Below are 23,219 nucleotides of genomic sequence, written 5' to 3'. Positions count from 1 at the left end.
GGGGCTGGACAAGGTGGATGCAGAGAGGATGTTTCCACTGATGGGGGAGACTAGAACTAGAGGGCACGATCTTAGAATAAGGGGCCGCCCATTTAAAACAGAGATGAGGAGAAATTTCTTCCCCCAGAGGGTTGTAAACCTGTGGAATTCACCGCCTCAGAGAGCTGTGGATGCTGGGATATTGAATAAATTTAAGAAAGAAACAGACAGTTTCTTAAATGATAAGGGGATAAGGGGTTATGGGGAGCGGGCGGGGAAGTGGAACAGAGTCCATGATCAGATCAGTCATGTTCTTATTGAATGGTGGAGCAGGCTCGAGGGGCCGTATGGCCTACTCCTGTTCCTATTTCTTATGTTCTTATGTTCTAACGAGGTTTATTATAAGCTATGATACCAACAGAAGTTGGAGGGATACTGAAGTTCACCTTTGATTTGTGTACTCTTTCTAAGAACCTTATTTAATGACCCCACCACACTCAGCCACATCAAATTAAGCTAGCTTCTTCCAATAAATAACTAAACGGGTTTCTCCAAATTTAGATTCTTGATACAGTAGAATCTCAATTGCCTATTAAAAAGAAAGAGATCCATTTGGTGAATAATGGAAATTGACCTTTAGTTTATTTTAAAATGGTTAAGCAGTATACAAACCATAAAATAATGAATATATATGCTCGTCAGTGGGCTCTGCAAGGTGGTGCATTTCACATAGGGCGTTTTCCACACAAAAACTGATGGGTACTTGAGATGACGCATAATTGTAGCATGAATAATCAAGTTTCATAAGAACATAAGAATTAGGAACAGCAGTAGGCCATCTAGCCCCTCGAGCCTGCTCCGCCATTCAACAAGATCATGGCTGATCTGGCTGTGGACTCAACTCCACTTACCCGCCCGCTCCCCGTAACCCTTAATTCCCTTATTGGTTAAAAATCTATCTATCTGTGACTTGAATACATTCAATGAGCTAGCCTCAATTGCTTCCTTGGGCAGAGAATTCCACAGATTCACAACCCTCTGGGAGAAGAAATTCCTTCTCAACTCGGTTTTAAATTGGCTCCCCCGTATTTTGAGGCTGTGCCCCCTAGTTCTAGTCTCCCCGACCAGTGGAAACAACCTCTCTGCCTCTATCTTGTCTATCCCTTTCATTATTTTAAATGTTTCTATAAGATCACCCCTCATCCTTCTGAACTCCAACGAGTAAAGACCCAGTCTACTCAATCTATCATCATAAGGTAACCCCCTCATCTCCGGAATCAGCCTAGTGAATCGTCTCTGTACCCCCTCCAAAGCCAGTATATCCTTCCTCAAGTAAGGTGACCAAAACTGCACGCAGTACTCCAGGTGCAACCTCACCAATACCCTATACAGTTGCAGCAGGACCTCCCTGCTTTTGTACTCCATCCCTCTCGCAATGAAGGCCAACATTCCATTCGCCTTCCTGATTACCTGCTGCACCTGCAAACTAACTTTTTGGGATTCATGCACAAGGACCCCCAGGTCCCTCTGCACCGCAGCATGTTGTAATTTCTCCCCATTCAAATAATATTCCCTTTTACTATTTTTTTTCCCCCAAGGTGGATGACCTCACACTTTCCGACATTGTATTCCATCTGCCAAACCTTAACCCATTTGCTTAACCTATCCAAATCTCTTTGCAGCCTCTCTGTATCCTCTACACAACCCGCTTTCCCACTAATCTTTGTGTCATCTGCAAATTTTGTTACACTACACTCTGTCCCCTCTTCCAGGTCATCTATGTATATTGTAAACAGTTGTGGTCCCAGCACCGATCCCTGTGGCACACCACTAACCACCGATTTCCAACCCGAAAAGGACCCATTTATCCCGACTCTCTGCTTTCTGTTCGCCAGCCAATTCTCTATCCATGCTAATACATTTCCTCTGACTCCGCGTACCTTTATCTTCTGCAGTAACCTTTTGTGTGGCACCTTATCGAATGCCTTTTGGAAATCTAAATACACCACATCCATCAGTACACCTCTATCCACCATGCTCGTTATATCCTCAAAGAATTCCAGTAAATTAGTTAAACATGATGTCCCCTTCATGAATCCATGCTGCGTCTGCTTGATTGCACTATTCCTATCGAGATGCCCTGCTATTTCTTCCTTAATGATAGTTTCAAGCATTTTCCCCACAACAGATGTTAAACTAACCGGCCTATAGTTACCTGCCTTTTGTCTGCCCCCTTTTTTAAACAGAGGTGTTACATTAGCTGCTTTCCAATCCGCTGGTACCTCCCTAGAGTCCAGAGAATTTTGGTAGATTATAACAAATGCATCTGCTATAACTTCCGCCATCTCTTTTAATACCCTGGAATGCATTTCATCAGGACCAGGGGACTTGTCTACCTCGAGTCCCATTTGCCTGTCCAGCACTACCCACCTAGTGATAGTGATTATCTCAAGGTCCTCCCTTCCCACATTCCTGTGACCAGCAATTTTTGGCATGGTTTTTGTGTCTTCCACTGTGAAGACCGAAGCAAAATAATTGTTTAAGGTCTCAGCCATTTCCACATTTCCCATTATTAAATCCCCCTTCTCATCTTCTAAGGGACCAACATTTACTTTAGTCACTCTTTTCCGTTTTATATATCTGTAAAAGCTTTTACTATCTGTTTTTGTGTTTTGCGCAAGTTTACCTTCGTAATCTATCTTTCCTTTCTTTATTGCTTTTTTAGTCATTCTTTGCTGTTGTTTAAAATTTTCCCAATCTTCTAGTTTCCCACTAACCTTGGCCACCTTGTACGCATTGGTCTACTGTCATCACAAAGAAGAGGAATAGCAGTATATAAATTCACATTCCAAAATGAATAAAGTCAATCAGTGATTTAACTTTAATAGGACTAGAGGGCACAAGTAAAAAAAATTCAAGAGTCACGAGTAAACTTAAAGTTCCCTCTCCCTCTATACAAGACAGTACATTATTCTATCATAGACTCCTGGGCTGATGGACCAAAATGATTGCCTGTTCTCCCACTGGACTTTTAATATTCTTAACATAGTACCTCAGTAATATTTGAACGAATGAGTTTTCTGTCTTTCTTTTTCTTTCCAAATCCAGGAACATTTCTTATGAATTTTTCAACTTCCTTTGACATTTCTGGAATTTCTTGAGCAGCAGCATTCACTGAACATCTATCACAAGACAGTATGAATCAATGAAATACCTTTAACAATCTAATATTCTCTTTCCCATATAAAACCAGGCTTAATGTGAACTGGTACAATGACCAAAGGTCATTAGAAAAGCCCGTCTTCTATGGTGTATTTAAAATTAGCAGTCATTGTCATTCAAGAAACAAGATAGACTCTTTAACGAGATGGAAGTTTATTTCTTTTTAAATAAGCTGTGAAATAATGTGCTATCTGCATATTAAAAAAAAATAAAATCAGCATGAACTTAGAGCATGTTTTTTTCCATTCCAAATTATCAACAATCTTGAACCAATATGACCTTTATGACTGCCTGTGTCCTCACTGCAACAAAGTCATTGGGAAGCAAATTTGTGGCTAGAATTGTTGCAATTTTTATTATATTGGAAACAGGAATTTGTAAGCGGACCATCGTAATGCTAGAGTCGATACGTGGCCGGTGTAGGGAGAAAGGAAAAGAAAATTCCAGCTCAGAAGTTCAAGTCTATGCAGTGTTCTTACAAAGTAAAATAATGAGTTTCTTTGCTTTCCTGAGATGATCTTACATTTCAGGGTGACATTATAAGAACATAAGAAATAGGAGCAGGAGTAGGCCATACGGCCCCTCGAGCCTGCTCCGCCATTTAATATGATCATGGCTGATCCGATCATGGACTCAAGTCCACTTCTCCGCCCGCTCCCCATAACCCTTATCCCTTTATCGTTTAAGAAACTGTCTATTTCTGTCATAAATTTATTCAATGTCCCAGCTTCCACAGCTCTCTGAGGCAGCGAATTCCAGAGATTTACAACCCTCAGAAGAAATTTTTCCTCATCTCAGTTTTACATGGGCGGCCGCTTATTCTAAGATTATGCCCTCTAGTTCTAGTCTCCCCCATCAGTGGAAACATCCTCTCTGCATCCACCTCTTCAAGCCCCCTCATAATCTTATACCTTTCGATAAGATCATCTCTCATTCTTCTGAATTCCAATGAGTAGAGGCCCAACCTACTCAACCTTTCCTCATAAGTCAACCCCCTCATCTCTGGAATCAACCCAGTGAACCTTCTCTGAACTGCCTCCAAAGCAAGTATATCCTTTCGTAAATATGGAAACCAAAACTGCACACAGTATTCCAGGTGTGGCCTCACCAATACCCTGTATAACTGTAGCAAGACGTCCCTGCATTGATACTCCATCCCCTTTGCAATAAAGACCATGATTCCATTGGTCTTCCTGATCACTTGCTGTACCTGCATACTAACATTTTGTGTTTCATGCACGAGTACCCAAAGGTCGCGCTGTACTGCAACACTTTGCAATCTTTCTCCATTTAAATAACAACTTGCTCTTTGATTTTTTTTCTGCCGAAGTGCATGACCTCACATTTTCCAACATTATACTCCATCTGCCAAATTTTTGCCCACTCACTTAGCCTGTTTATGTCCTTTTGCAGATTTTTTGTGTCCTCCTCACACATTGCTTTTCCTCCCATCTTTGTATCGTCAGCAAACTTGGCTACGTTACACTCAGTCCCTTATTCTAAGTCGTTAATATAGACTGTAAATAGTTGGGGTCTCAGCACTGATCCCTACGGCACCCTACTAGTTACCGATTGCCAATCCGAGAATGAACTATTTATCCCGACTCTGTTTTCTGTTAGTTAGCCAATCTTCTATCCATGCTAATATATTACCCCCAACTCTGTGAACTTTTATCTTGTGTAGTTACCTTTTATGTGGCACCTTGTCAAATGCCCTCTGGAAGTCAAAATACACCACATCCACTGGTTCCCCTTTATCCACCCTGTTCGTTACATCCTCAAAGAATTCCAGTAAATTTGTCAAACATGACTTCCCTTCATAACTCCATGCTGACTCTGCCTGACCGAATTTTGCTTTTCCAAATGTCCTGCTACTGCTTCTTTAATAATGGACTCCAACATTTTCCCAACCACAGATGTTCGGCTAACTGGTCTATAGTTTCCTGCTTTTCGTCTGCCTCCTTTTTTAAATAGGGGTGTTACATTTGCAATTTTCCAATCTGCTGCGACCTCCCCAGATTCCATGGAATTTTGGTAAATTACAACCAATGCATCCACTACCCCTGCCGTTACTTCTCAAGACCCTAGGATGCAAGCTTTCAGGATCCAGGGGATTTATCCGCCTTTAGTCCCATCATCTTACTGAGTAACACCTCCTTAGTGGTTGTGATTGTGTTAAGGGGCTATGGGGGGGGAGGAACTTGACTATCCAATGTTGGGATATTTTGAGCGTCCTCTACCATAGAAGACGGATACAAAATATTTGTTCAGAGTTTCTGCCGTCTCCATGTTCCCCATTACTAATTCCCTGGTCTCGTCCTCCAAGGGACCAACATTTACTTTAGCCATTCTTTTCCTTTTTACATACCTGTAGAAACTCTTGCTATCTGATTTTATATTTCGTGCTAGATAACTTTCATTGTCTATTTTCCCTTTCTTAATCATTTTTTAGTTATTCTTTGCTGGCTTTTAAAAGCTTCCCAATCATCTGTGTTCCCACTAGTTTTGGCCACTTTGTATGCCCTTGTTTTTAATTGGATACCATCCTTTATTTCTTTAGTTAGCCACAAATGGCTCTCTTTTCTTTTACACCGTTTCCTCCTCACTGGAATATATTTTTCTTGAGAGTTATAAAATATCTCCTTAAATGTACACCACTGTTCATCAACCGTTCTACACTTTAATCTATTTTCCCAGTCCACTTTAGCCAACTCTGCCCTTATACTTTTGTAGTCTCCTTTATTTAAGCTTAGTACGCTGGTTTGAGATCCAATTTTCTAGCCCTCCATCTGAATTTGAAATTCAATCATGCCATGGTCACTTGTTCCAAGGGGATCCGTTACTAGGAGATTGTTTATTAATCCTGTCTCATTACACAGGACCAGATCTAAGACAGCCTGCCCCCTGGTTGATTCTGTTACGTATTGCTCAAGGAACCTGTCTCTTATGCACTCTATGAACTCTTCCTCAAGGCTCCTCTGATCAATTTGATTTGTCCAATCAATATGGAGGTTAAAATCACCCATGATTATTGCTGTTCCCTTTTTACAAGCCTCCACTATTTATTGGTTTATGCTCCGACCAATAGAGTTGCTACTGTTAGGGGCCTATAGACTACATCAAATGACTTTTTCCCCTTATTATTTCTTATCTTCACCTAAATTGTTTCAACATCTTGATCCTTTGAGCATATATCGTTTCTCACTATTGCAGTGATTCCATCCTTTATCAACAGAGCTACCCCACCTCCTTTTCCTTTCTGTCTGTCCTTCTGAATTGTCAAGCATCCCTGAATGTTTAGGTCTCAGTCTTGGTCACTTTGCAACCACGTCTCTGTTATGGCTACCAGATCATATCCATTTGTGCCGACAGCTCATCTCGTTTGTTATGAATGCTGTGTGCATTCAGATAAAGAGCTTTTAAATGTGTTGTCTTACCATTTTCTCCTGCTATTGCCCCAGTTTCGGATACACCCTTATGTTTATAGATTCTGTCCCTTCCTGTCATACTCTGGTTTTCATTTCCCCCAATGCTACCCTGCTGTATTGCCTTCACCTTGTTCTTTGTGCTTTTAGGTTTCTGCTCACCTGAACCCTCCCCCCCACTAATTAGCCGAAAGCTCTTTCGGCAGCTCTAGTTATTCGGTTCGCCAGGACACTAGTCCTAGCACAGTTCAAGTGGAGTCCGTCCTGACGGAACAGCTTCCTCTTACCCCAGTACTGGTGCCAGTGTCCCAGGAACCAAAACCCATTTCACCCACACCAGTCTTTGAGCCACGAGTTTAGCTCTCTGATCTTATTTAACCGATGTAAATTTGCTCTTGGCTCGGATAGTAATCCAGAGATTATTACCTTTGCGGTTCTGTTTTTTAAATTTGGCCCCTAGCTGCTCATAATCCCTTAGCAGAACATTCTTGTCTGCCCTATCTATGTCGCTGGCACCCACATGGACGACGACAACTGGATCTACCTTCTCCCACTCCAAGGTCCTCTCCAGCCCTGAGGAGATGTCCTTAACCCTGGTACCGGACAGGCAACACAGCCTTTGGGACTCACACTCACGGCTGCAGAGAACTATATCTATCCCCCGAATGATACTGTCCCCTACCACTACAATGTTTCTTTTTACTTCCCCCGCTTGAATGGCCTCCTGTACCACGGTGCTGTGGTCAGTTTGCTCATCCTCCCTACAGTCCCTGCTCTCGTCCACACAGGAGTAAGAGCCTCGAACCTGTTGGACAAGAGCAAGGGCCGAGGCTCCTCCATCACTACTTCCTGGATCCCCATACCTTCCTCACACTATATATTATGCATATCAGAATATGCCAGAGAACAGAAAATTTAAAGTTACATGCACTTTATTTCAATCGGGTAATATGTGTTTTTAAATATTAAGAACTCACCTCATGTTCTCATTGGTCATTAAATGCAACTTAATTCGAGGCAGCCTGCGGAGAACAGTCACGAGTTCGGGCATTTCTGCAATTCTCTTCATTTGTTGCACCTTTGGAGGAAAAATATTTTGCACACGTGCAAGTTTCTGGACATTTTGTACTATTCTATAATGTTAACAGAAATACAAATTCAATTCCCGGTACATATAATACATTAAAATAAAGTACTTCTGCAGACTAAATGTTCTAAAAATTTATTCTCGGGCTGTGGGTATCGCTGGCATTTATTGCCCATTGCTGGTTGCCCTAGAGAAGGTGGTGGTGGCCCCCTTCTTGAACCACTGCAGTTCGTGTGGTAAAGGTACACCCACAATGCTGTTGGGGAGGTAGTTCCAGGATTTAGACTCAGCGGCAATAAAGGAATGATGATATATGTCCCAGTCAGGATGGTGTGAGACTTATTGGAGGGGAAAATGGCAGTCACACTGATCCCATTCACCTTGTCCTTCTAGGTGGTGAAGGTCACGGGTTTGGGAGGTGCTGAATTAGCCGTGGTAAGTTACTGCCATGCATCCTGCAGCCACGGTATGCCGATGCTGGAAGGAATGGATGTTTAGGCCACTGGATGGGGTGCAGATCACGCGGGCTGGATAGTATGCAGCTGGATTGTTACAGCTGCATCCAGGCAAGCGCAGAGTATTGCATCACATTCCTGACTTGTGCCATGTAGGTGGTGTAGAGATTTTGGGGGGTGAGGGGTTAAGGAGAAAAGCCACTTGCCGCAGAATACCAAGTCTGTAACCTGCTCTAGTAACCATGGCAATTATGTGGCTGGTCCAATTCAGCTTCTGGTCAATGGTGACCCCCCCCAGGATGTTGATGCTGGAGGACCCGGCATTGGTAATGCCACTGAATGTCAAGAGGAGGTTGTAACGCGCTGTCTCTTGTTTGAGATGGTCATTGCCTGACACTTGTGTGGCACAAATGTTACTTGCTACTCATCAGCCCAAGCCTGTATAGGTGGAGCTGCGGAATACCAAAGGGCAGAAAATGCTCGTGGGAGTTGTGTACAGACCACCAAACCGTAGTAGTGAGGTTGGGGACAGCATCAAACAAGAAATTAGGGATGCGTGCAATAAAGATACAGCAGTTATCATGGGCGACTTTAATCTACATATAGATTGGGCTAACCAAACTGGTAGCAATACGGTGGAGGAGGATTTCCTGGAGTGTATTAGGGAAGGTTTTCTAGACCAATATGTCGAAGAACCAACTAGATGGCTGGCCATCCTAGACTGGGTAATGTTTAATGAGAAAGGACTAATTAGCAATCTTGTTGTGCGAGGCCCCTTGGGGAAGAGTGACAATAATATGGTAGAATTCCTTATTAAGATGCGAGAGTGACACAGTTAATTCAGAGACTAGGGTCCTGAACTTAAGGAAAGGTAACTTCGATGGTATGAGGTGTGAATTGGCGAGAATAGACTAGCAAATGATACTTAAAGGGTTGATGGTGGATAGGCAATGGTAAACATTTAAAGATCACATGGATGAACTTCAACAATTGTACATCCCTGTCTGGAGTAAAAATAAAACGAGGAAGGTGGCTCAATCATGGTTAACAAGGGAAATTAAAGATAGTGTTAAATCCAAGGAAGTGGCATATAAATTGGCCAGAAAAAGCAGCAAACCCGAGGACTGGGAGAAATTTATAATACAGCAGAGGAGGACAAAGGGTTTAATTAGGAGGGGGAAAATAGAATATGAGAGGAAGCTTGCCAGTAACCTAAAAACTGACTGCAAAAGCTTCTACAGATATGTGAAGAGAAAAAGATTAGTGAAGACAAACGTAGATCTCTTGCAGTCAGATTCAGGTGAATTTATAATGGGGAACAAAGAAATGGCAGACTAGTGAACAAATACTTTGATTCTGTCTTCACGAAGGAAGATACAAATAACTTTCCGGAAGTACGAGTGGGCCGAGGGTCTAGTAAGGAGGAGGAACTGAAAGATATCCTTATTAGGCGGGAAATTGTGTTAGGGAAATTGATAGGATTAAAGGCCGATAAATCCCCGGGGTCTGATAGTTTGCATCCCAGAGTACTTAAGGAAGTGGCCATAGAAATAGTGGATGCATTGGTGATCATTTTTCAACAGTCTAGCGACTCTGGATCAGTTCCTATGGACTGGAGAGTAGCTAATGTAACACTACTTTTTAAAAAAGGAGGGAGAGAAAACGGGTAATTATAGACCGGTTAGCCTGACATCAGTAGTAGGGAAAATGTTGGAATCAATTATTAAAGATGAAATAGCAGCGCATTTGGAAAGCAGTGACGGGATCGGTCCAAGTCAGCACAGATTTATGAAAGGGAAATCATGCTCGATAAATCTTCTGGAATTTTTTGAGGATGTAACTATTAGAGTGGACAAGGGAGAACCAGTGGATGTGGTGTATTTGGACTTTCAAAAGGCTTTTGACAAGGTCCCACACAAGAGATTGGTATGCAAAATCAAAGCATATGGTTTTGGGGGTAATGTACTGACGTGGATCGAGAACTGGTTGGCAGACAGGAAGCAGAGAGTCGGGATACACGGGACCTTTTCAGAATGGCAGGCAGTGACTAATGGGGTGCCGCAGGGCTCAGTGCTGGGACCCCAGCTCTTTACAATATATATTAATGATTTAGATGAAGGAATTGAGTGTAATATCTCCAAGTTTGCAAATGACACTAAACTGGGTGGCGGTGAGAGCTGTGAGGAGGACGCCAAGAGGCTGCAGGGTGACTTGGACAGGTTAGGTGAGTGAGCAAATGCATGGCAGATGCAGTATAATGTGGATAAGTGTGAGATTATCCACTTTGGTGGCAAAAACACGAAGGCAGAATATTATCTGAATGGCGGCAGATTAGGAAAAGGGGAGGTGCAACGAGACCTGGGTGTCATGGTTCATCAGTCATTGAAAGTTGGCATGCAGGTACCGTAGGCGGTGAAGGTGGCAAATGGTATGTTGGCCTTCATAGCTAGGGGATTTGAATATAGGAGCATGGAGATCTTACTGCAGCTGTACAGGGCCTTGGTGAGGCCTCACGTAGAATATTGTGTTCAGTTTCGGTCTCCTAATCTGAGGAAGGACGTTCTTGCTATTGAGGGAGTGCAGCGAAGGTTCACCAGACTGATATCCGGGATGGCTGGACTGACATATGAGGAGACACTGGGTCGACTGGGCCTTTATACAAGAGTTTAGAAGGATGAGAGGGATCTCACAGAAACATATAAGATCCTGACGGGACTGGACAGGTTAGATGCGGGAAGAATGTTCCCGATGTTGGGGAAGTCCAGAACCAGGGGACAGAGTCTAAGGATAAGGGGTAGACCATTTAGGACTGAGATGAGGAGAAACTTCTTCACTCAAAGACTTGTTAACCTGTGGAATTCCCTACCGCAGAGAGTTGTTGATGCCAGTTCTTTGGATATATTCAAGAGGGAGTTAGATATGGCCCTTATGGCAAAAGGGATCAAGGGGTATGGAGAGAAAGCAGGGAAGGGGTACTGAGGGAATGATCAGCCATGATCTTATTGAATGGTGGTGCAGGCTCGAAGGGCCGAATGGCCTACTCTTGCACCTATTTTTAATGTTTCTATGCTATATATCCAGCAGTTTATTTGCGCATTGTGAGCGTTTAAATATTTTGCATGCAACTGGTTATAAATTGAAGAAGCTGCTTTAATTTTTTTTAGAATATTAGATTTCTCCATTTTGCTGAAGCAGATGTTGCAGCCTTGAAGCTACAAAAGTTCTGAACCTGACATGAGAAAGACATGGAGTGTGGGGTGCCATGTGCTTAGTGGATGATTTTGAGTTAGCCCTCCTGTAATCTGCTGAATGCGAACCCCTTGAAAATTTGTCTCCACATTTCTTCCCATTTATCATCTGAATCTCAGTCGCTTTTCCAAGCCTCTTTTATGCCATCTGCTACCATGAAGGCAAACGGTGAAAATTTAGTGGAGACGGAGGGGTTTCTAGCTGTGGAGTTTGGAGTTAGAAGTGCTAAAGGTTATGGCGTGTTCCTGGGTCTGAAGAGATAGCAGAGACTGCACAAGGTGGAAAGAGCTTAGAGATACACTATTGCAGATGCTCTAATCAGATTACCTCATCTAACCAATCTAGTCAGTAATTTAGGAGTCCACAAAGACCATGAATAGCTTCACAGTCCCCCTATCCTCAGATTCAGCTGTTTGTGTCTACTTCCTAAAGACCAAGATCCCTCTGCAAAATAGATTAGTGCAACTCTCACTATCAGAAGCAAGGAGCTGCATCCACTGAATATAGTTGTAACATAATGCTCCCACAAGATTTTGCTGAGCCACAAACCTACAGGTTATCAAGCAGTTGAAATAAGTACAGTTTCGGATTGGCAAGTTTAATTCACACCAAGTGTTTCACCATCATTAGGTAATAAATCTTGAAAATATAATGATGGTGTACCATACAAAATCAAAAAAGGGTAACTTGCTCTCTTCAGGCCAATTATTTAACTTCTTTTTTGTTCTGGTGTATAGAAATCTTATCATTCGGAATGTGCGGGGGGTTGGGGGTTGGAGAAAGGAGAAATAATTGATTGAATGGTCATCCTACCTGGCTTAATCCATCAAACATTTCTCCTAGATTTCCTGCTGGGGTTAGAGTCTTGCCAGCTCGAACTGCTGCATACTGGTGTCCAGAGTCCGGAATCCCATTGGATAGCTCCTGGGCAGCCATCATAACTAATACTCTTAAATGTTCCTCATCATCAAAATGTGGGCTGCAAAATGCAGGAGTATTATTTACTGGGAAGTATATTCAGTCACAGAATAGTTCAATTCTTAATCTTTAAAATGTACCGATCCAATTTTTCATAGGAATCTTTCAAACATGTGTTAGTTTACACTTGATCATTATCCAAAAAGAATGTTTAAGATGTTTCATTGCATAGCATGGGCATAATCTCAGTATATCCTATATCCATTCTTCTCACTTATGAAAATCTGCCCACCATCAGCAAATGATATCAAAACTACAAAATAAATGGCATTAATACAATCCTACCACCTCCATACCATTTTACATTATTTTCTTCCATTTTAAAGATCTATGCTAAACACAATTTCACAAAAAAAGCAGGCATGCAACACATTCTTAGGCCTGTGCCAATGCTTCTTTTGACCCAACAGCCAGAATATTTACGGTAGTGGTACAGAACAATTTGCGTCACAATTTTCCCTGCCTTGGTGATGGACACGGACCACCACCTACTCTCCAAATACTGACTGAATGCTCCAGAGACCCCACAATATAGTTAAGGGATGAAAACATGCTTCAGTTACTAAACAACTTGCATTTATACAGGATGAGTCACAGCACTAAAATCTGACCACAAGTCAGCAGTTTACCATACTGAATTAAGAGTCCTAAAAATCTGTAAACTATTTAGAGTTCCAACAGCTATCCTCTATTGCATTACAAAAATATAACTAGATTTTTTAAGCTTAATTTCAATGTTGAGACCGCATCCTGCAAATCTCCCTACCAATTACATTTAAGATTTAAATGTGTATAAATCTGATTCAACATTTATGCTGAACAGTTGTAGCAAGTACAGCATTCATTACATCAAATGCAATTTAGGTACCAATTTTCAGTGCGAGCTGATTTTTACTGGACCTGTCACGTCACCAGCGGCAGAGTAAATGTTATTACTGTCACCTCCTCAGTTATGATTATGCTTTCATTGACATGTCCCAGGCTAGCAAGAGGAATAATGAATCAGAACAGCAGAAAACTGTTCCCACACACAAGTGTTAATCAGCCCTTGCCTGTTAAAAATGTCCGTCCAGAGCTGCATCATGTCAGGCAGGTTTCTGTCCAAACACAGAGAAGTAAATAACACTCCCTATTGTAAAGAAAACAGTTAGTCAGAAATGTTGAAAATATGACAGTAAACATTATACACACATGAAAAGAGACATTTTAAAAGCAATAAAATACTAAAAATAGTACAAGGAAGCTAAGATGGCACTGGAAAAATGATCAGAATAATAGCAAGGTATTTTTTAGTTCTCTTCAGAGGCAGCAAATAATCAGGACAAGTTATTAAAGAGGTTGAGAAAGTGGCCGAAATGCAAAGATTATTAAAAGCATTTTTTTTAGTGCCAACCTAAAAAATTGTCTTTCATATAAATTCACATTTTTTTTTAAATAGTTAATTATTTGGATCATTAAAACTCAGGGAAAAAAAGAAAAGACTAAAAAAATATTTTATTAATATATACAATTAAGATTCTAGACCAATTATGACACAATCAACCTAAATGACAACCCAAAATTGTTTGTACAGTTCATACACCACTTTTATGGGCCTTAATGCACTTCCAAATATTTTACCCAATAGACAAATTAGGGATTTTTCCAGAAGCACCTTGACCCTGAAATAAGCTTCCGGTCGCATATCCGCAGCATAACTAAAACGGTCTATTTCTACCTCCATAACATTGCCCGCCTCCGCCTCAACTTTTCTGCTGCTGAAACCCTCATCCATGCCTTTGTTACCTCTAGACTTGACGACTCCAACTCACTCCTGGCTGGGCTCCCACATTCTACACTACGTAAACTGGAGGTCATCCAAAACATGGTAGCCCATGTCCTAACTCGCACCAAGTCACGATCACCCATCACCCTGGTGCTCGCCAACCTACACTGGCTCCCTGTTAAACAATGCTTTGATTTCAAAATTCTCATGCTTGTTTACAAATCCATCCATGGCCTCGCCCCTCCCTATCTCTGTAATATCTTTCAGTCTCACAATCCTACGAGATGTCTGCGCTCCTCAAATTCTGTCTTCTTGAGTATCCCTGATTATAAATGCTCAACCATCGATGGCCGTGCCTTCAGCTGCTTGGGCCCTAAGCTCTGGAACTCCCTCCCTAAACCTCTGCACCCTCCTTTAACATGCTCTTAAAACCTACCTCTTTAACCAAGCTTTTGGTCATCTGGTGTAATTTCTTCTTCTGTGGCTTGGTGTCAAATTTATCTGTTTTGTCTTATATCACTACTGTGAAGCGCTATGTTAAAGGCACCATATAAATACAAGTTGTTGTTGTTGATGTACTCTTAAGATCTCTTAATCAAATCCCTTAACTGTAGAAAAATATAACTTTGCTCATTAAAACGTCTGACGATTTAAACACCTTTTTTCTTGCAATGTTTGTTTCTCCTTGTTTACATTCTACTTCCCCAGAATACCTATCCATTCCCACACTCCCTCCATTCAACTCTAACCAATTGCTTTTCATTGGACCCATTGGGTTCATTATCTGGTACTGCACTTATCTATATATTACAACTCTTTTGAAACCAGATATTTAGCCAGCTCCTCCCCACCCCTCCCCATCATCTATGGATGTGGACATTAGGGGACTTACACCAGATGTCTATGGGATGCCTTTCCAATTTATCACCTTCCTCTTGTAATTGGCCAAATAATTTAGCACAAATTCCATAAGCCTCAGTCTTTAAGACTCACATTTTGTTCACTGGATAGCACTCATCCACCAATCTCACAGGTTGAGAGATATAACTTCAGATAGATGTGTGAAGTTTTGCTTGGCTTTTTGAAAATTGAGGAGAAATTCCTCTTTTCTAGCGCAAACTGAAGCATTACCGAACTTCTGTACTACATTCCGCTATGATTTCTATGTTAAAATACAGTAATTACTGTACCTGTTCATACATATCTAGGTCATCAATATCTTGGAGAATCTTCGGTGAAGCAGCCATTCCTCCAGTCTTCAACTCGATCAGTTGATCCAGCTGTCTGTAATTAAGGCTCGCACAGCCCATTCTGAATAAGAAAATCAATTTAAGTAAAATAAATGGACCTTCAATTTAAAAAAAAAACATTATAGATTTATAAAATGCTGCAACAAATCTCATTTTCAGTGTTTAGTGTTTAGTTAATACAATTATGTCACCACTCGACTGGGTGCTTCACTAACCTACCTTGTGATCACATTGCAGAACAGTGGTATATATGGCTTCAGATCCTCAGGCAATGTGTTAAGGCTAGTGAAAGCCCTGAAATAAACAACTCCATTGGTTGGCTGACTACAATACTGAACAGGCACCTCTCCTCCTAAAAGGAAATACAGCAGAATGAAGACTTTATCTATAGCCAAGGCACAGTAAGTTTCAAAGATATATTTGATGTAGTCCTACAATAACTCACTAAGGAAATCAATCTTATCTCTCAGATTTTACTGCGAATTTAAATACATATGCATTAATCTCTCAATATTTAAACTCTCTTCCTGCATCGGTATCTCTGCTCGTCTGCTTTGCGGTCTGATTTCCAGTGTCAACTACTTTCTCTCTGCCCACGACTCAAATTAACACTTTTCCTTGTCATCTCTATATCCTGTGTCATTGGTAAGTTTTTTATACTGATTCAGAACTGATTTGTTACGGACAAATTTGATATTTGGCTGTTCATAATCAAGTTGTCATCTATCTCATCATAAGGCTTTTTAAAATGACTTTTCAAAGTGTTACCATAACCTGTTTCTGGGGTTCTTTTTCATTAAACATGCAATTTAATTTAATCTAGCTATAAAATCAATTCATCAAGATTGTGAACATCAACTATTCTCCAAACAAATTATACAAGAACATTTACATGCTGATGACAGCACATTCTGAAAAAGAATTTCAGCTGATGACAGATAGATAGATGTGTAACTTCCGCTAAGTAGCTATGGGCTTTCCGAGAGTCAAGGAGTTCACCTATCTTGGAGGTTTACCGTGCAAGGATCAATAAGAAAGTAATGGCTCGCACAGAGTGCAAGTGTGAACTTTGGTAGTCTGTCCAAGCGCGTTTGGAATCAGCACACTATCAAGGTTTGCACTAAACTGAAGGTTTAAAAGATGGTAGTTCTTGAATGTTACTCTCTCTGTCCCGGATCATCAAAGTTAATCAGGCATCACTGACTAAGGTGACATCAGGGAAAAATAGAAAAAAGTCAAAGCTAAAGGCACGATATCTGAATGCGCGAAGCATTCGCAACAAAATAGATGAATTAATAGCACAGATAGAAATTTATAGGTTTGATCCAATAGCCATTACGGAGATGTGGTTGCAAAGTGACCAGGGTTGGGAACTTAATATTCCAGGATACTTAACTTTTAGAGGAGATAGCCAAAATGGAAAAGAGGAGAGGAGCTCTGATAATAAAGAATGGGATAAAGGCAGTAAAGAGAAAGTATCTTAACTCGGAAAATTAAGAAGTAGAATCAGTTTGGTTGGAGCTAAGAAACAGCAAGGGGCAGAAAACATTGATGGGAGTTGTTTATAGGCACCTAAGCAATAGTGGTAATGTAGGGCATAGTATAAAACCGGAAATTAGAGGTGCTTGTAACAAAAGTAATACAATAATCATGGGTGACTTTAATCTACATAAAGACTGGACAAATCAAATTTGCAGTAATAATGATGAATTCATGGAATTTATACAAGATGGTTTTCTAGATCAGTATGTTGAGGAACCAACTAGAGAACAGGCTATTTTAGATCTAGTATTGTGCAATGAGAAATGGTTAATTAACAACCTTGTAGTAAAGGGGCTCTTAGGGAAGAGTGACCATAATATGATAGAATATTACATTAAGTTTGAAAGTGATTTAGTTAAATCCGAAACTAGGGTCTTAAATCTAAACAAAGAAAACTACCTAGGTATGAGGGGAGAGTTGGCGAAGGTAGATTGGGAAACTACATTAAAAGGGACGATGGAAGACAAGCAATGGCTAGCATTTAAAGAATTAATACATAATTTACAACAAACATACATTCCTTTAAGGCACAAAAACCTCACAGGAAAAGTGGTCCAACTGTGGCTAACAAGAGAAGTTAAAGATAGTATTCGATCAAAGGAAGAGGCTTATAATGTTGCCAAAAAGAGCAGTAAGCCTGAGGATTGGTAGCATTTTAGAATTTAGCAAAGGAGGACCAAGAAATTGATAAAGAAAGGGAAAATAGTGCGAGAGTAAACTAACTAGAGACATAAAAACAGACTGTAAAAGCTTCTATAGGTATGTAAAAAGGAAAAGATTAGCAAAAGTAAATGTGGGTCCCCTACAGGTGGAGACATGAGAAATTATAATGGGGAATACGGAAATGGAAGAGAATTAAACAAATACTTTATGTCCGTCTTCACGGACACAAAAAACCTCCTGGAAATAGTGGAGTACCAAGGGTCTAGCGAGAATGTGGAACTGAAAGAAATTAGTATTAGTTAAAAAAAAAATTACTGAAGAAATTAATGGGACTGAAAGCCGATAAATCCCCTGGACCTGATGGCCTACATCCTAGGGTTTTGAAAGAGGTGGCTAGAGAGATAGTGGATGCATTGGTTATCATCTTCCAAAATTCCATAGATACTAGAACGGTTCCCACAGATTGGAAGGTAGCTGCTGTAATCCCGCTATTTAAGAAAGGAGGGAGAGAGAAAACGGGGAACTACAGACCAGTTAGCCTGACATCAGTAGTAGGGAAAATGCTAGAATCTATTATTAAGGATGTGGTAACAGGGCACTTAGAAAATAATAGGATTGGGCAGAGTCAACATGGATTTATGAAAGGGAAATCACGTTTGACAAATCTGTTAGAGTTTTTTGAGATTGTAACTACTGGAATAGATAAGGGGGAAACCAGTGGATGTGGTGTATTTGGATTTTCAGAATGCATTCGATAAGGTGCCACACAAGAGGTAATTGACAAAATTAGGGCTCATGGGATTGGGCTAATATATTAGCATGGATTGAGGATTGGTTAACGGACAGAAAACAGAGAGTAGGAATAAACGACTCATTTTCGGGTTGGCAGACTGTAACTAGTGGGGTGCTACAAGGAACGGAGCTTGGGCCCCAGCTATTCACAATCTATATCAATGATTCGGATGAGGAGACCAAATGTAATATATCCAAGTTTGCTGGTGATACAAAGCTAGGTGGGAATGTAAGTTGTGAGGAGGATGCAGAACTGGATAGAGAACTGGTTGGCAGACAGGAAGCAGCGAGTCGGGATAAACGGGTCCTTTTTCAGAATGGCAGGCAGTGACTAGTGGGGTACCGCAGGGCTCAGTGCTGGGATCCCCGCTATTTACAATATACATTAATGATTTGGATGAGGGAATTGAGTGTAATATCTCTTAAGTTTGCAGATGACGCTAAGCTGGGTGGCAGTGTGAGCTGTGAGGAGGACGCTAAAAGGCTGCAGGGTGACTTGGACAGGTTAGGTGAGTGGGCAAACGCGTGGCAGATGCAGTAGAATGTGGATAAATGTGATGTTATCCATTTTGAGGGCAATAACACGAAGGCAGAATATCTGAATGGCGGCAGATTAGGAAAAGGGGAAGTGCAGCGAGACCTGGGTGTCATGGTACATCAGTCATTGAAAGTTGGCATACAGGTTCAGCAGGCGGTGAAGAAGGCAAATGGTATGTTGGCCTTCATAGCTAGGGGATTTGTGTATAGGAGCAGGGAGGTCTTACTGCAGTTGTACAGGGCCTTAATGAGGCCTCAACTGGAATATTGTGTTCAGTTTTGGTCTCCTATTCTGTGGAAGGACATTCTTGCTATTGAGGGAGTGCAGCGAAGGTTCATCAGACTGATTCCTGGGATGGCAGGACTGACATATGAGGAGAGACTGGATCGACTGGGCCTGTATTCACTGGAGTTGAGAAGGATGAGAGGGTATCTCATCGAAACATATAAAATTCTAACAGGACTGGACAGGTTAGATGCAGGAATAATGTTCCCAATGTTGGGGAAGTCTAAGGATAAGAGGTAAGCCACTTAGGACTGAGATGAGGAGAAACTTCTTCACTCAGAGTTGTTAACCTGTGAAATTCCCTACCGCAGAGAGTTGTAGATGCCAGTTCATTGGATATATTCAAGAGGGAGTTAGATATGGCCCTTATGGCTAAAGGGATCAAGGGGTGTGGAGAGAAAGCAGGAAAGGGGTACTGAGGTGAATGATCAGCCATGATCTTATTGAATGGTGCTGCAGGCTCGAAGGGCCGAATAGCCTACTCCTGTACCTATTTTCTATGTTTCTATGCAAAGAGACTTCAAAGGAATATAAACAGGCTAAGTGAGTGAGCAAGAACGTGAAAAATGGAATATACTGTGGAGAAATGTGAAGTTATCCACTTTGGTAGGAAAAATAGAAAATCAGAATATTTTTTTAAATGGTGAGAGATTGGGAAATGTTGGTGTTGAGGAACCTGGGTGCCCTTGTACACGAATCACTGAAAGTTAACATGCAGGTACAGCAAGCAATTAAGAAAGCAAATCGTATGTTGACCATTATTACAAGATTTGGGTACAAGAGTAAAGACATCTTACTGCAATTATTTAGGGCTCAGGTGAGACCGCACCTGGAGTATTGTGTATAGTTTTGGTCTCCTTACCCAAGGAAGGATATACTTGCCATTGAGGGAGTGCAACCAGATTGATTCCTGGGATGGGTGGATTGTCCTATGAGAGATTGAGTAGACTAGGCCTATATTCTCTAGAGTTTAGAAGAATGAGAGATGATCGTATTGAAACATACAAAATTCTTACAGGGCTTGCTTGATAGGGTAGATGCAGGGTGGATGTTTCCTCTGGCTGAGGAATCTAGAACCAGGGGTCACAGTTTCAGAATAAGGGGTCAGCCATTTAGGACTGAGATGAGGAAAATTTATTCACTCAGAGGGTAGTGAATCTTTGGAATTCTCTCCCCCAGAGGGCTGTGGAGGCTCAGTCTTTAAGTATATTCAAGACACAGATTGATAGATGTTTGGATATTAAGGGAATCAAGGGACATGGGGATAGTGCAGGAAAGTGGAGTTGAGGTAGATCAGCCATGATCTCATTGAATGGCAGAGCAGGTTCGAGGGGTCAAATGGCCTACTCCTGCTCCTAATTCTTATGCTCTTATGTACCGTCTTACCTACATATGCCATCTCTACAGGTGTCAATGGAAACGTTCGTTGAATATCAGACACTTTAAGTGCTGGGAGACTGGACACATCCTGAGGTGTGCTCTGTGCAGTAATCAGTTCCAGCCCTGAGGAAATAGAATGACCCTTGTGTAATAACTCAATGTACATATGGAAGGTGAACAGGAATATATTTACAAACCTCAGCTCTAAGGAATGAGAAAACAAAGCAGCATTTAACTATAGTAATAATCATAATCCATATCACTGGAATATTTAAAGTAATGCTTCAGAATAAGGCTTATTGATAGTAGCATCTTCGAGACTCATGGAATATATTTAAGGCTGAGATAGACAGATTCTTGAACTATAGGAGAGTCAAGGGTTATGGGGAACAGGCAGGAAAGTGGAGTTCAGGCCAAGATCTCAGCTATGATTTTCCTGAATGGCGGAACAGGCTCGAGGGGCCATATGGCCTACTCCTGCTCCTATTTCTTATGTTCTTAAGAACCATTACTACATCCCTTATTTCTTGTTGAGCATTATGCTGTGGAATACATTTTTTTTTAAACCCTGAAGATATATTGTCTGCCAGTCAACATTTCGTAGACTGGGTACTGAGAAGTGACATTTCACTCTCCAGCAACACTACAATTAAACACAAATTTTGATTCATTGCCCATAAAGCAATACATTAACTCTGAATTGGTGATTCGTCAAAATAATGATCAGTAGCAGACAACATTTTGAACACCTAAAGTGCTTCTGCAACAGCCGATGCCAACATCACAGGGACAACCCAAAATCTGAATCTAACTCTAAAATATAGAAAGTGTTCTAAATTTGTAATGAGCAACTTGCTGCCACACAACTGTTTCAAGATTCACTCAGAGTCCCATCCTCCCCCCCCCCCACCGCACATGGCCTGGTGGATAAAGGAACCACTGGTATAGTACTTTACCTCATAGACCAGGTTTGGTTGCTGGTGTGCGGCATTTAGGGTTCTGCAATTGGACTCAGTTTACCATTGCGGGCATGTAGGGAGAAAGCCACCTCGGGCTCCCACTGTAGATCATCAGTGACTCCTGCTGCAAAGTGCACACGTGTGGATGTCAGGTGAGGCCAGCTCAGCAACAATGCCCTCCAGTAACCTGTTGACACTCACAGCCAAGACCAGCACAAAGAATGGCCACTTGGGTGAGGTACTATGGGGTTACTGTGCCCATGGAACAGTACACCATTACAAGTGAGCACTTTCAGGACCAGGAGGAAGAAAGTGGTAAAAAAATAAGTTTTATTCAATAAAATTGAAATCATTTTTTTAAAAAGTGAACTAGGAAAGTAACTAGAATTTGGTAACAGTATCCCAACCGCTATAAAAAGTCACACCTTTTTCATATATCTCTTTCTTTTCCTCCATGGAAAGAGAACTGATCTTCTCTTGTAGCTTTCCTTGCTCCACCTTAGTTTGATTTTCCAAATAACCTTCATCTGGACTCATTGACAAGGCCAGTTGGTGTGGATTTTCCTGTGATGCAATAAACATCACAAATTATGACTACAATAATCTTGGCATTAATACAAGAGGTGAAATTACACGGCTTTGTTTCCAAAATGCAGTTTTCACAATGAGAGGATGAGCTACTTTGAAAACAATAGGAGCTGTTGACTTACATCCAAGGAATCTGATGGAACCTAAGGAAAAGATGGCAGGGAGGGGCTGAAACTCTACAATTAAAAAAAATGCTTTTAGGAAAGGAAAATTGTACCGGAGGACTCGAAGGTGTCAAATCCCTCTTTCAAAGAAGCAGATAAGAGTTAAGCCAGGAGATTCTGGGCCGGGGTGAAATTATTAAGCAATTTGAGAAATATTAATCAGCATAAGCGATCCAAATTAATTGGTAGATCATGTTTGACTATTTTAACAAGATTCTTTGAAGAAATGACAGATAAAGATTATGCTTGCATATGGTATTATACAAGAAATAATGGTAGTGTAGTAGTTATGGTACTAGACTTAGCAATCTCGAGATCATAAATGCAATTATGTCAAGTTGCGAAAATTAATTCAATAAATCTGGTCATTTGTAGCCTGACAACAAAAAAGTGACCATAGAAGCTGCTAGTACTGTCATTAAAAAAAACGCACAACTGGTTTACCAACAACCTTCAGGGAAGAGAACCTGCTACTCCTACCCTGTCTGGCCTACATGCGACTCCAATGCCAAACTGTGAGATTGACTCTGACTCTGAAATGGCCAACCAATCAAATGATTGTAAAAATAATCACTACTGAAGGCGACCACCATCGCCTTCTCAGGGCAACTGGGATGGGCAATAAAGGCAGCCTTGCTTGTGTCATCCACAGGCCAAGAATAGAAATATTGATATCTTGTGCAATATGTCAATTCAATAAATGTCAGCATTTAGCTCTTCTTTACACATTACACACTAGAAACAAATAGTATTTCAAGTGTCCTGAAATTTGCAGTCAGCGGCGAAGCGACGTCAAAGAAATCTGCCCACAAATATCTTGTGATCTCTGTGGCGTGAATTTCAGCTCTCCCGACCTTTATTTGAATCTGGTGCCAAATCAAACCAGCAGTAACGTCAT

General features: G+C 41.2%; 1 protein-coding gene across 4 annotated transcripts in view; it reads right to left on the bottom strand.

Moving 5' to 3' along the window:
- Positions 1-23,219, bottom strand: part of pitrm1 (pitrilysin metallopeptidase 1) — an 82,552-nt gene that overhangs the window by 8,879 nt on the left and 50,454 nt on the right. For all 4 annotated transcript variants that reach the window (XM_070881566.1, XM_070881567.1, XM_070881569.1 and 1 more), the window contains 8 exons: positions 21,995-22,133; positions 20,617-20,733; positions 15,630-15,762; positions 15,351-15,471; positions 13,448-13,524; positions 12,231-12,396; positions 7,604-7,704; positions 3,032-3,161 (listed from right to left, as the gene is read on the bottom strand). In XM_070881566.1, coding sequence (XP_070737667.1) covers positions 3,032-3,161; positions 7,604-7,704; positions 12,231-12,396; positions 13,448-13,524; positions 15,351-15,471; positions 15,630-15,762; positions 20,617-20,733; positions 21,995-22,133 — 984 coding nt within the window. The remainder of the gene's footprint in view (positions 1-3,031; positions 3,162-7,603; positions 7,705-12,230; positions 12,397-13,447; positions 13,525-15,350; positions 15,472-15,629; positions 15,763-20,616; positions 20,734-21,994; positions 22,134-23,219) is intronic.

This window comes from Pristiophorus japonicus, chromosome 5 (assembly GCF_044704955.1).
Source record: "Pristiophorus japonicus isolate sPriJap1 chromosome 5, sPriJap1.hap1, whole genome shotgun sequence".
Classification (NCBI taxonomy): Eukaryota; Metazoa; Chordata; class Chondrichthyes; family Pristiophoridae; genus Pristiophorus; species Pristiophorus japonicus.
Note: the sequence above shows the minus strand (reverse complement) of the source record. Positions and strands in the feature narration are given on the sequence as shown.